We start from the raw sequence: 13,902 nt of genomic DNA on the forward strand, positions 1-13,902 counted from the left end.
ACGGAGGGATGGCGCGTTCAGCCTCGGCAGATGTGGTGCCACGGCTGCAGGACAGTGCTCATAGGAAATCAGTGGGCTGATAGAGGTGGACCAGAGATCCTTTGACACACATTCAGGAGGGAGGTGTCAAAACAAGATGTATTTATGACAGAGTTCCTGCCTGCCTTTTCAAAAGGCACTTGGGTCCCGGCCAGATCCTAAACACGCTCGGATTCCCAGGAGTTACACCGAGCACAGTAATGGATATTTCACGGTAAATACTGCCTTGTCACAAAGCTGGCATGAGCAGCAGTGGGCTGTGAAGGCATCAGCATCAGCCGTGTGCTGAGGAGCAGAAATCAGAGCTGGGCTCCGGCCGTTGCTGGCGCTACCACCAAAGGGCACCAGCAGGGAGCTCAGCTTACCCACAGCACGCACCTCCTGCCCTGGGCTCTGAGTGCCAGCTGAGTGCTGCATCTTGCCATTCCCTCTACCTCCTATGGGAGCAAATCCTCACACCCTGCTTCTGGGGCTCTGGGTTTTAATAACCGTCTCTTCTGAGAGTAAATGCAGAATGTTGCCTTCTGCTGCCGCTGCCCTGCACGCTCTGCAGCTTCCCCTGCTGCCCATCAGCCTCAGTCTGTGTCCCCTTCCCCGCTGCGCAGCGCTGCTGTGTTTACGTGCCCTTGTTGGGAGCTGTCAAGGAATAATTACGCCCCATTAACTCGGTATCGTTAATAGCTCACACCTACAGAGCGTGTTCCAAGAAACCGATCTCGCTCGTCTCTTAATTGCTGAAGTTCATAAACTCCATCGCACTGAAACCGTGCAAAAGATTTGCACCCTCTAAACTGCCTCCCCCCGGCGCAGATCTGCACGCAGAGCGGATGTGTGGTGCTGAGCGTTGTGAGCACAGCCTGGGGGGCAAAGCAGATCCGAATTGGGCTGAGCGGAGCAGGAGGAGCAGTGCTGGAAAAACACGTCGGGCCTGGCGCTGAGATGGTTCCTGCACAGAAAACATGACACTACTGACAAAGAGCCGTCTCTAATATCCTTCTCCAGCTTGGAAACAGGAGTTTATTTTAATACATCCTTTTTTAATTGCCATGAGCTGGACTTGTAAATATTGTAAGTGGTTGAGTAATCGTCATCTGCTCACCGACTGAGAGTGGGGACGTTTTTTTTCCGCTCTTGGAGCCCCAGTGTGTTCCCACAGCTCTGCTGGGAGGGCTGCGGGCAGACCCCGACCCAGGTCCCACTGCTGGAGGGCCCGGTGTGGGGCTGTGCGTGCAGCCCGGCCCTCCAAGGCAGCGCTTCTGCCCATCCGTGGGCTCAGGGATGTGGGGCAGTGGCTGCACCGTGGGGCAGAGCTCTGCTGTGCACACCACCACATTCATTTCCCAAAGGCAGGATCGGCGCTGGGAGCTCTGCTCACACTCGGCAGAGTTCTCTGGAAGTGGGAGTAGTTTGCGTTGGAAACAATTTCCTGATGCAATTTGGGTTTCCTCCCCAATAATCCTTTCCCCCGGCGGGACGGGACAGAGGGATTCCAGAGCAGCTCTCGCAACGAGCTGAACGTATCCCCTGTAATCGTTGTGAGGCAGATGTCAGAGCAGGAAGATACTCCGCAGGCACAGCTAAAAATTAATTTGAGGGGTCGGTGAGAGAAGAGCGACGTGACTGGGGGGCTCACGGAGCTGCGGGAATGGAGATGTGCCTGGGGGGGGCAGCGGGTGCTGGGGGGGAGGTGGGGGCTGTCATTGCAAAAGACCAATTGTAAAAGATGAAGGCAGCAAACCTTACCGCCTCGTCTCCTCTCTTCCAGGAATGCTGGTGGTGATCGTGCTGCTGCTGATCGCCATCGCTGTGGTCGCTGTCTGGCCGACGAAGTAGGGGGGGCCCGATGGAGCTGCAGCTGAGCTCCACAGAGAGCCCCGTGCTGCACAGAGCCCTGCTGTGCTTCCCAGGAGCCCCGCAGCGTCACCATGAAGCCGTGTCCAGCAGACGCCGTCCCTCCGCTCGGCGCACGGCTGAGGATTCTCTCCCTGCCTGGATTGGGAGGACGCAGCCGTGCAATGGCTGCACGTCCCAGAGCAGCTCCACCACAAGAGCCACGATGTGCTCCCTGCCTGCCTGCTGCTGCTGGGTACGGGGGGCCCCTGGGTGCACAGTGTGCTTAAAGCACAGCCGCCCTGTTGTGCCGTGCCCTGGGACGTGTGCTGGTATCCCTGCTCCCATCCTGGGGCTGAGATCTGCCTCCTCCTTTTATAATTTTAAACTGAAGGGAAGGATGACTTATTAAAAATGACAGAAAAGCGATACTGAACACTCATTCGTGGCCAAAAAAAAAGGAAAACCAATTGTTATTTTGTTATCGTTGCCAATTTAATTTCTGACTTGGTAGAGCAAGCAATAACTACAGAATAAAAGCCGGTCTGTTTCTATACGACTTGTCTGCCTGCTGCCGGAGTGCTCGCCAGCACCCCTGGCACACAGCACCCAGGAGCTGACTTTGGGGAGGGGCTCTGCTGCCTCCCAGCTTTACCTTCTGCTGACATCTGGCATCTCGTTGCTGTGGCCACGGGGCCCAGGAGCCCATTTGCTGCTTCACACCGCACTGAGAGCTCAGGATGGGGGGGGTGGAGAAAGGAACCCACCGAACCATTTGTCCCCGCAGTAAAGATCTGAGATTTCTGCCCTCCGTGATGTTTTGGAATGAATAAATCAATGGAGGCACCGAGAGCATGGGTCACACGGGCTGACCCCACAGCCGACTGCAGCACCGTTTGCAGCACCGTTTGCTTGGGGTGTTTTTTTCCTCTAGGGCTGAAATCCCCCCCCTGCAGGGATGGGGAGCATCGTGGGGCTCTGCTGAGCCCCATCCCAGCTGCGGGTTGGCACCCAGAGGCGTCCCCATACCCTGGGGGTGATGGGAAGCAGAGCTCCGTGCACACCGTGACGGTTTACAAGAGTTTATTCGATGCGTTTCTGACTTTAGTTCTAGCAGTGGGTGCTGGGCAGTTACAAGCTCCTTCGGGTTCAGTTACAGCCAATCTAACGAAACGAACCGAGAGGAAAAAATAAACCGAAAAACGGAACCAAAAAAACCCCCAAAAACCAACAGTAACTCGGCAAAACAATAAGAAAATCCACAACTTTTTTTTTTTTTTTCCACGTGTCATTAAATATATTCATATATAATAACCATAATATATTAGTATGCATCGTAAAGAAACATTGCCCAAAGCCGTATGCGATGGTCGTAACTAAACAACATTTACAGTTCAAGATATTAACAGAAATAATCAAAACCATAAAAATGAACACAGGTTTGCGACAGCTCCGGGACCGAGGGGAGGCGGCTGCGTGGGGACGGATGCAATGGAGGGGACGGAGTGGTGGCGGTTTGGGCATTTGTGCTGCTCCTCGGCCCCATCCCAACCTCTGTCACGTCCCCCCTGGTCGTCCCCAGCTCCCAGCGGGGTCCCAGCACTGTGGGATGGTGCCCCAAGGGGCGCTGGGCTCACGGGACGAGCGTGCGATTGACGCGTGGCGGTGACACGGCGCAGCTCTGCCCGTGGGGGTGATGGTTGGGGGTGAAGATCTGCCTCGCTGGGTGATGGCTGCGGGGTCCCCTGGGGTGATCCTGGGGGTGTGGGGAAGGGCTGCACCCATGGACACCCAGTGCTGGGACGGCCCAAGAGATGAGCACCAGTGGCAGCCGTGGCACCGTTTGCACCAAAGGCACCGAAAGCGTGAATTGTACCAGTGGCACCGGTAGCACCAGCTGCACCAAGTCACCAAGGACACCAGTTGTACCAGTGACACCAGTGGCACAAACAGCAACAGTGGCACCTGTTGCACCAGCTGCATCAAAGTCACCGAGAGGAGCAGTTGTACCAGTGGCACCGGTGACACCAGTCACCAAAAGTCACCAAGGTCACCGAGGGCACCAGTTGTACCAGTGGCACCAGCTGCTCCCCTAGTCGTGCTTACAGGGCCATGGATGGGGCTGGAACCCCAGGGGCACCAAGGCCTGGTGCCTGTATGGGAGCTGGCTGGTGGTGGAGCAGAGCTGGGAGCACTGGGGCTGTGCTGGGAGCTGAGGAAGGCTCTCGGGGGCACAGGGCACGCACTGTGAGCACCCCCACATCCCCTGTGCTCACCTTCATGCTGTGCAGGACAGGAAGGGACCTGGGGACGGATTCTTGGTGGCCGCAGTTCCCTTGGACGCATGGCTGCTGCCTCATGTTGGGCTCTGCGCTGGGGGAATCCAGCTTTGTGATGGGAGAGGGGATGAGCAGAGCCGGGCTTGGAGGCTGTTTTTCCCCCAGACCCCTTCCTATGGGACTGGGGGTTCTGCAGAGCTCCCTCCCTCTCTTCCTCCCTCCCTCCATGGCGGCTGCTGCCCTGGAGCCCTCTGCTTTGCACCTATTTACATGGCTGCCTCGCTTTATGGTGGTTTATGTCATTACATAAATATTGTCGATTGCTATAAAACAAGGCAAAAACCGCTGGAAAATGTCATAAAATGGATGTTTCCAAGTTTCCTGAAAGGAAAAAGAGCGGGGAGGTTTTGCTTTGCGTAGCGACTGAATGTTTGCTTCCCCCCCCAGGTATCACACTGCCCTCGCAGCCCTGGACTGGGGGACCCCAGGAGCCCCTGCTGTGCCCTGGGGCTGAGCACAGGGCTGAGCAGTGCCGTGGCACCCGGCCTTCGTTTGGAGGCTGTTTGCTGTCCTGGGGCAATTCTTGAGGCAGCCACGGTTGGGTGTTTCCGTGGGGTGGGAGTGCAGTGTGCACCTTGTCCTGCCCTGGCCCCACTGTGAGCACCACAGCACTGAGGGGCCCAGGATGGCTGTGCCAGCTCTGTACTGGGCTGCTGCTGTAAGTTGGGGTCCAAGTTCTGGGGAGGGCTCCTCCAGCATCGCCGCTGTGCTCCTGGCTGCCTCGGTGTGGGTGCAGCGATGGCAGTTTAGTGATGGTTTGGTGGCAGGGATTGGTTCACTGTTGTCTCAGTATTTATTTGGTGTCGTTTTGGTGCTGGTTCAGTGTTGGTTTGCTGTGGGTTTGATGTCGGGTATCAGTTTGGTGCCAGTTTGCTGTCAGCTCCAAGTCAGTTCTGAGCCACTCCGGTGCCATCAGTGTCAGTTCGGTGCGGGTTGGTGCCCAGCAGCAGCGCAGTGCTGTCCCTTCAATGTCAGCTCAGTGCCACCCAGCTGTCCTTTTGGTGCCATCTCGGTGTCCCTGGGTACCCCTGTCCCCCTCCCCCACCACCGCTCCGCACCCCCTCTCCGCCCGGCGCTTTTATCACCACATCTGCAGTTCCATCCTTGGGTTTCACGTGTTTTTCATCCCTCGATACAAGGCGCCGTGAGCCCCCCATGCCCACCCCCTGCCCGCACCCAGCAGCGCTCAGTCCATCACCGCTCCTCCCTACGCCTTCCTACATTTCCCCTTCTTCTCCCGCTGCTGGAACTTCCGCAGCCGCCGTGCCCACGTGTCCCGCCATTGGATCACCAGGCTGCTCTTGTCCGCGATGATGCCGCTCTGGTCTGGAGAGTCCTCGGTGCTGCCCAGCAGGAGGTACTTCTTCATGGGTTTCACCTTGGGGCACTTGCAGGCGATGTCCTTGGCGTGCACCCACAGGGTCTGATCCCCACGCCGCAGCCGGTTGCTGCCCTGTTTGTAGACGGAGATGATGTTGACGGTGAACTTCCACCAGTCGGCATTTTTTTCCGCTTTCAGGATGTGGATCTGCACAGCTGGAAAAGAAGGAGGGAGAGGAGAAAGGCTGTTACGTGTGAGCTGCAGAGAGGAGAGCGAGCTCAGCCTCACCCCCCACACACTGCACAGCCCTCCATTGCTCACCGCAGCCCCCCACCCCGCACTGCGCAGCCCTGCGCCCCACACTGCACACTCCCCACCCTGAACTGCACACCCCTCCACCTTCCACTGCAGCTCTCCATCCTGCACTGCACACCCCCTGTCCTGCAGTGCACACCACGCACCCTGCGCTGCACAGCCCTCCATCCCACACTGCACACCCCCAACCCTGCCCTGCACAGCCCTCCGCTGCACGCTGCACACCCCCACCCCGCACAGTGTCAGTACTTTTCCTGCCGAGCACGGCATGCACACCAGCTGCTTTCATTAAAAAATAAAGAAAAAAGGGAGAAGAAGAATTAAACAAACAGCCGAAGCTCTGACCGTGTATTTCCCAGCCTGGTGTGAAGGTAACAAAATGTGAGCATCGGCCAACTTTTAGTTTTTGGAAACAAATCTTTCCAAAAGAGCTCAAACCTTTGACCTGCCCGGCTCCACGCTGACAGCATGGAGAGAGTGAGTGGGAAGGAACTGGGAGGAGCTCGCAGGGCACCCCATGCTGACCCACGGTGTGGGGAGAGCTGCTGGGGATGGCTGTGTGCTGCCTCTGTCCGTGGGGTGGAGGGAGTGAAGCTGAGGCACTGTTGGCATTGCCACAGCTGTGATGAATTCCATATGCAGCCCCATTGCATCCCACACGGAGACCCAGAGCATCCTATGCTCAGCCCCATTGCATCCCATATGCAGCCCCAGTGCATCCCATACTCAACCCCACCGTGGCCCATAAGCATCCCCACTGCATCCCACGCTCAGCCCCACTGCATCTCATGCTCAGCCCTATTGCATCCCACATGCAGCCCAACAGCATTCCATGCTCAACCCCACAGCATCCCATGCTCAGCCCCACAGCATCCCATGTCAGCCCCACTGCATCCTGTGCTCGTCCCCACTGTATCCCACACTCAGCCCCACTGCATCCCACATGGAGATCCAATGCATCCCATCTGCAGCCCCCACTCCATCTCATACGCAGCCCCACAGAATCCCATGCTCCACCCCCCAGCTCCCCATGCTCAGCCCCACTGCGTCCCGCACACAGAGGATACAGGGCAGAGCCTTTGGGACCGCAGTGATGACACTCTGGGAATGGAAAGCACTGCATCCTCCCCCGCTGGAGCAAAATGTTCATATGGGATTTTTTTTCTTTCTTTTTCTTTTTTTTCCCTTTTTATTATTATTTTTTTAAAATGTATTTGGCAAAGGCGCTGAGCTTTGCCTCTCCGGCCGCCAGTTTCCTACTGCCTCAATATCGGGGATTTACAGCCCTTAATCCCGGTGGGGCACGGGGCCATCCAGCCCCACACCTCTGCTGGGGCTCTCCCCGCAGTGCAGCAGTGGGGCAGTGGGCACAGCACTATGGGACCCCCCTCCCCCCTGCCCCTTCCCCCCCTCCCGCCCCATCACCGCTGTACTGCAAATATTTGCACTGAACCCATCTTGTGGGAAAGAGCCCAATTTATCCAAAGAAAAACCCACCGCAACAGTACCCAAAGCAGAGAGATAGGGCAATGAATCGGGGCCAACGTCCCCTTTCAGCCCGTGAATGGGGCGGCCAGCTCAAAGGCCCCATTGAGGAGTGTGGGGTGATAGCAGCCAGCGGAGCCCGCGGGAGCAGGAGCTCCGTTCAGCTAATTAGGGCCTTTTAGGACATTCAGTGTAGCGATGCCATGGAGCGATGAGGAAAAGAGTCTCCTAATTGGCATCCCACCGCGGTGTCACTCAGAGGGGCTGCATTATCCCCCGTGCAACTTTGCAGCCCTTTCTTCGCTCCCAGCTCTGTGGGAAGTGTGAGCTGTCCCAGCACTGAGCGCCCCATTGCCGGTCCCACAGCCTCGCTCTTCCCCCATCCCAAAGCATGGCTGTCCCAGAGCATTGCTGATCCCAAAGCATTCCTCATCCCAAAGCACTGCTGACTCTGCAGCATCGCTTGTCCCTTGGCGTTGCCTCCCCCACAGCGGCACTCATCCCACAGCACCATCGACCCTGCAGCACTGCTATCCCATCCCACAGCATCACTTCTCCCACAGCCTCTCTTATTCCTCAGCATCACTCCTCCCATAGCATCTCTTCTCCAATAGCATCCCTTATCCCATAACATCACTTATCCCACAGCGTCTCTTGTCCCATAACATCTCTTATTCCATAATATCTTATATCACAGAGCATCACTTCTCCCACAGCATTACTTCTCCCATAGCATCTCATATCCTGTAGCATCTCATATCCCATAGCATCTCTTATCCCATAGCATCTCTTATCCCACAACACCACTTATTCCACAGCATCTCTTAACCCATAACATCTCTAATCCCATAATCTCTCTTATTCCATAACATCATATATCCCACAGCATCACTTCCCCGTAGCATCTCTTGTCCCATAGCATCTCTTATCCCATAACACCTCATCCCACAGCACTGCCCGCCCTGCAGCACTGTCTGCCCATCACCCTACAGCACAGCACTGCGGGTTTGGGGTGGCTGCACTCACCGTAGTCCTTCTTGCAGTACTTCTTCATGTTAATCTTCAGCTTCCCCTTGGAGGCTTTGCAATACGAGTCACAGTCTGTGGGGCAGAGGGGGGGCAGGGAAACACCATTAATGAGCTGGAACACGAGGAGAAGCTGTGGGGGGATGTACCCAGACACCCCTCTGTGGGGGCTGTCAGCAGTTCTGTCTCTCCTAGGGCACAGAGATCCCTCCCACAGTGCCCCACAGCCCCGTCCTCACCCCACAGAGCCCCACTGTTACCCCAACCCCATGGGGTCAGCCCGGCAGTGGGGCTGGGGAAGCAACTGGCGCTCCATGGAGGTGAGCAGAGTCAGAGGTGGGGGCTGCAAAGCTGTATTCCATTCAGTTTTGTAAATGCACTTCATTTTTGGTTGCAGAGCTGGAGTTGAGAGTGGGAGGCTGAATGCTGCAGGGAAGCACAGTGCAGGGCTGAACCCTACAGCAATGGGGCTGGATGGGTGTGGGATGGATGTAGGTTGGATATGAGATGGATGTGGGATGGATGTAGGATGGATGTGGGATGGATATGGGATGGATGTGGGTTGGATGTGGGTTGGATATGGGATGGATATATAGATAGATGTGGGATGGATATGGGATAGATGTAGGATGGATGTGGGATGGATATGGGATGGATGTGGGATGGATATGGGATGGATGTGGGATGGATGTGGGATGGATATTGAAAGGTTGCAGGTTGGAAATGGGATGGGTGTGGGACGCAGGCAGTGGGCTCAGGGCTGCAAATTGCAGTGCTCACAGTTTCTAAAGGGTAACTCATACTGCACCAATACTGCACCAAATCCACATGTCAGGAACGGAAATGAATGGCCCTCAATCCCGACATGACAGAGCAATTACAGCCTCATTCCTTGGCTGGGGCGTGTAACTCAAACTGCAGGTTTGAGGCTTCGAACCCCCATGGGATTTGCGTTTCTAATCCTGATTTATACAGCTGAATCCCCATTGATTTCCCCCAGGTTGGGCCCTAAACGCCGCTGTGGGCTGACAGCCAGCACGGGGGTGCCCAAGCTCACAGAGCACCCCCTGCACCACACTCAGCCCCACAGCCCCAGGCAGGATCCCCACCCCGCAGCCTCTTCCCAAAGCGCCGTGCCTGGGATGCCCCAACCCTCCTCACGGCCGTGCCATGGGGCCATCCGCCCCACGCGAGGGGCAGCGGGACGCACCGCCATCCCGGGGAACTGCCCGAACCTCTCCCTTGGAACAAGGAGTGCGAACAAGCCCGCAGAAACCTCCTTTATTCTGGCTGAGCAAGATTGATTGGAAAACAAATTGGTGCAAATAAAGCATGTAATTAGATTAAAGGCTCTCGCCCGCAGCGCTGGGATGGAAAGCAGGGACGGGCGCTCGGCTGCTTTGGCCGCCCCGTAACGTCCCAACCTGACAGCGGCTCCCCGGCTGAGCGGTGCTGTGTGGGACAGTGTCACCATGTCACCATGTCACCACATCATCACTCATCACGTCACCGTGTCACTGTCACCAGCAGGGACAGAGTGGGCTCTCCGCTCCAAGGCAGAGCGGCAATGGGGAACCAGCGCTGTGCTTCAACAAGGGGACGCAGCCAGGAACGCCTCGGGAGTGGGAAGAGGAATTGTTCATTTCACTTCAGAATAGTAATAATAATAATAATAAAAGCAATGATAATAAATTGATCTGACACTGGACTTGCAGCTCCCACCCTGGAGCTGGTGGACACCCCCTCCTCACTCAGAGTGCTGCAGACCCAGATGGAACCACACCGATTCCATCACCTGGTTCCATTTAAACCCTCCTGCTGAAATCATCCACCTCCGGTAATCAGTCCCACTCCGACCTGGGTTAGGGCAGATCAGACAGCAGTGACTGGCAGCTCTGTAAACCTTTTTCTCCCATTGGGAAGAAGCAGAACCAGGCAGGGCCCCCAGAAGTTCAATGTTTCCACCCCTGCTCTGGCTCCGTGCTCGGTTAGAGGCGTCAGCTGGTCCCCTGGCTGGGATGTGGGGCAGCAGGGGATCCCTCTGGGTAACAATAGGTATGGAGGCGGCCACTGTACTGCTGGTGCAGGGACATAGGGGGGAATGGGAGGTGCCAATGGGGCAGCCCTGTGTGACCAACATCCCACCCCACGGCCCTTAGAATTAGGGCTCTTAGCTGTTAGAATGGGGCACAGCTGTGGCCGCACTGCTTGACGCAGGGAGCACACAGACAAATAGAGGCAATGTTCAATAGAGGCAATAAGCAGCGCTCGGGTTTTCTGTCCTCTAATGGGGGACTGTTGGTTCTCCAGTCCTCTGACTCGAGAAAACTCAACCACCCAACACCCCACGTAAAGCTCTTCTACTTGGGGTAACCCCTGAGCGCTGCCAGCTCGGCCACATCGCCCCCTGTGCTCCCAGAAGTCCCGCCTGGCTTAGAAAACTCAGACACTGGGGGCACAGAAGTTACCCACGTCTTTTAAGTCGGTGCAGGAATTCGGTGCACTTTTCACGTTAAGGAAAGAGAAGGTGTGCGTTGTGGTGGCACCGAGGAGCTGGGGCGGGGGGGGGGGACACATACCTGCGGGCTCCTCCGTGCTGCTGGCGGCTGTGGGGGGCGGCGCAGCGGGGATCTCTGCAGGACAAGAGGGGACAGAGGAGGCAGGGTTAGGCCCGGCGCTGAGCAGCTGAGCCCTGCCCAGCCCCCAGCATCGCTCCTGACGGCTTTTGAGCATTTGGGACGTGGCGCTTTTGGAGCATCCCTAAGATCGCTGCTGGGGGGCGGTGGTGGAGGGGAGGTGAGCTCACGGCTGCGCTGAAATGCCGCGTCTGTCTTTGTTGAGCGCCGCGTGTCCCCAGGGGGTGACGCAAGGGGAATTTGCCCGCTGGTTCACCACAGCCTCGGGCTCTGGCGGAGGGCAGCCCTTTGCTCACAGTGTCAGCACGGCGCTGAGGGAAACCAGCGCTCGGCCTGGGCTCTTGCCACCCCGCTGCGGCACGGGGACGGATGAGTGACCAAAAACCACCCTAGAACATGACGAAAGGACGGCTGCCCCATAACTGGGCGGTGAGATCCGACGCAGGCTTTTGGCCGACGCGCCCTGCGGCACGAGCTGCAGCTGGCACACGGCACACGGGGGTCAGCAGCAGCCCGGCGCGCTCGGGGTCCCCTCGGTGCACCTACTGATGCAGGGCGCGATGGGCGAGCGGCTCTGCTGGTAGCCCTTGGCGCAGCGGTTGCAGGTGATGCCGGTGACGCCGTCCTTGCACGGGCATTGCCCCGTCGTCTGGTTGCAGGTTTGGCCGGCGGCGCCCACGGGATGGCAATCGCACTCTGCGGGGGGAGCACAAGGGGGGGGGGGGGGGGGGGTTCGTTAGCAGAAATACCCGCGGGGCTGCAAGGGGAGCAGGGCGGGGGGAGAGAGCGTGAGCAGAGCGGCGGCACAGCGGTGAACGCAAAAGGGAGCAAATGAGGGCAGGGTTGAACCAGGAGAGGGAAAGGGCGCCGGGAGGCCAGGAGGCGGGCAGGGCTTCAGGGAGTGCGGCTGGGGGGCTGCGGGACCCTGCGAGCAAAACCCGGGGGTGGGGGTGGAAAGGGGCGAGAGATAAAGGAAAAGAAAGGTACAAAGAAAGTGAAAAAGGAGAAAGAAAAAGAAGGAAGAAGAAAATTGAGAAAAGGGGGGGGGGGGGGGGAGGGGAAGAAAAAGGGAGAAAAAAAGAAAAATGGAAAAAAAGGAAAAAAAAAGAGAAAAAGGGGGGGGGGGGAAGAAAAAGGGAAAAAAAGAAGGAAAATGGAAAAAAGGAAAAAAAGAGAAAAAGGGGGAAAAAAGAAAAAAAAAGAAAAAAGAAAAAAAGGAAAAAAGAAGGAAATTGAAAAAAGAAAGAAAAGAAACAAGGAAAAGGAAAAAAAGGAGAAATGAGGGGGGGAAAGGAAAAAAAAGTATGAAAAAGGAAAACAGTGGAAAAAAAAAGCAAGGAAAAGAGAAAAATGAAAAATGGAAAAAGAAAGAAGAGAAAAAGGAGGGAAGGAAGGAAGGAAAGGGGGAGAAAAAGGAAAAAAAAGGAAAAAAAAAGAAAAAGAAAAATGAGAAAAAAGGCAAAAAGAAAAAAAAGAAAAAAGGAAAGAAGAAGAAAAGAAAGATGAAAGAAAGGGAACAAATAAAAAATATAAAAAATGAGGAAAAAGGGAAAAAGGAGAAAAAGGGGAAGAAAGGAATAAAGGGAAAAAAGAGAACAGGGAAACAGGAAAGGGGAAAAAAAAAGGAAGGAAGAAAAAGAGAGAAGGAAAAAATGTTCAAAGGGGAAAAAAGGCAAAAAGAGAATTGGGGAAAGGAGGAAAGAAAATGGGAGAAAATGGTAAAAAGGAAGTAGGAAATTAAAAAGAAAAGAGGGAAGAAAAAGGAAAAGGAAAACAAGAAAAATGAGGAAAAAAGACAAAGAAAGGGAAAAAATGAAAAAAGGGAGGAAAAACAGAAAAGAAAGAAAAAAAGAAAAAGGAATAAAGACGAAAGGGGGAAACACAGAAGGAGAAAGAAAAAAGGGGAAGAGAAAAATGGGAAGGGAAGGGAAGGGAAGGGAAGGGAAGGGAAGGGAAGGGAAGGGAAGGGAAGGGAAGGGAAGGGAAGGGAAGGGAAGGGAAGGGAAGGGAAGGGAAGGGAAGGGAGGGCAAAGGAAAATAGCACATTGCAGCAGGTGCTGAGCCGTGGTTGGGGACAGCAGGGATAACGGCTGGCTTCCCCTCGGCTCAATGCCTGACTTCTCATAGGACGAAACACGGAATCATTGAAAGGCTTGGAAGGGGCCTTACAAATCAAGCGTGTGCAACCTGCCCAACATGTGGGACCTCCCAGTGTGTGCAGGCTGTGCCCAAAGTGTGGGACCTGCCCGATGCGGCCAGAGGAGTTTTGGGCATGCAGCAGAAAGCCTGAGGGATGCGCGGGTGGGAGGAGCGCTGGAGGGTCCCTGCCAGCTGCAAGCACTCCAGCTCCAGCCGCCTGCGAACATCTGGCTGATTGCAGCCGAGCACAGAAGAGCCAGGAGATAGCAGGCTGTGCTCAGAGAGGGGCAGAGCCACGGTGAATAGCGCATCAGGACGCTATAGAAATCAGCGTCGGGCCCTCAGCCTGAGTGAAAGGCAGGAGGAGAACCCAGGAGGCGGCAGCGGTGCCAAGAGATGGTGGAGGAGCGCCAAGGCGTGCGCCGTGTCCGGGTCAGACAGGTGCTGCTCCTCCAGGCGGGCACAAAGGGACATTCAGAGCTCTCCAAGAGGAACCTTTTCCCGCGATAAAAGGAAACGCTTCCTTGCACCGCACGTAATTAACTCGTAGAGCTCGTGCTACGAGACACCATGGCAAGGACCCAACAGGATTAGATGGGCCCGTGAATGAGAACATCTGTAGTTACATTAGCTGGGATTAATATCTATACGGATATAGGCGCTCCTCGCCAGCTCCTCTCTGCCTGCAGCTAGGAGGAGATTTCCCCTGTGGGAGTGCTGGTGCAGGACTGGAGGACTGGGACCTTGTCTGGGGCTGCAGGACGAACCACTG

At 55.8% G+C, this 13,902-nt stretch overlaps 2 protein-coding genes across 2 annotated transcripts in view; one reads left to right on the forward strand and one right to left on the reverse strand.

Moving 5' to 3' along the window:
* STX8 (syntaxin 8) overlaps window positions 1-1,872 on the forward strand; it is a gene marked incomplete at both ends in the record, with an annotated part of 78,687 nt that extends 76,815 nt beyond the window's left edge. Inside the window, one exon of the mRNA XM_079544155.1 lies at window positions 1,805-1,872. Coding sequence (XP_079400281.1) covers window positions 1,805-1,872 — 68 coding nt within the window. The remainder of the gene's footprint in view (window positions 1-1,804) is intronic.
* Window positions 1,873-5,415: 3,543 nt separating this feature from the next.
* Window positions 5,416-13,902, reverse strand: part of NTN1 (netrin 1) — a gene marked incomplete at both ends in the record, with an annotated part of 47,278 nt that continues 38,791 nt past the window's right edge. Inside the window, 4 exons of the mRNA XM_079544508.1 lie at window positions 5,416-5,744; window positions 8,356-8,430; window positions 10,935-10,988; window positions 11,538-11,687. Coding sequence (XP_079400634.1) covers window positions 5,416-5,744; window positions 8,356-8,430; window positions 10,935-10,988; window positions 11,538-11,687 — 608 coding nt within the window. The remainder of the gene's footprint in view (window positions 5,745-8,355; window positions 8,431-10,934; window positions 10,989-11,537; window positions 11,688-13,902) is intronic.

This window comes from Tetrao urogallus (genome assembly GCF_951394365.1).
Source record: "Tetrao urogallus genome assembly, chromosome: 18".
Lineage (NCBI taxonomy): Eukaryota > Metazoa > Chordata > Aves > Galliformes > Phasianidae > Tetrao > Tetrao urogallus.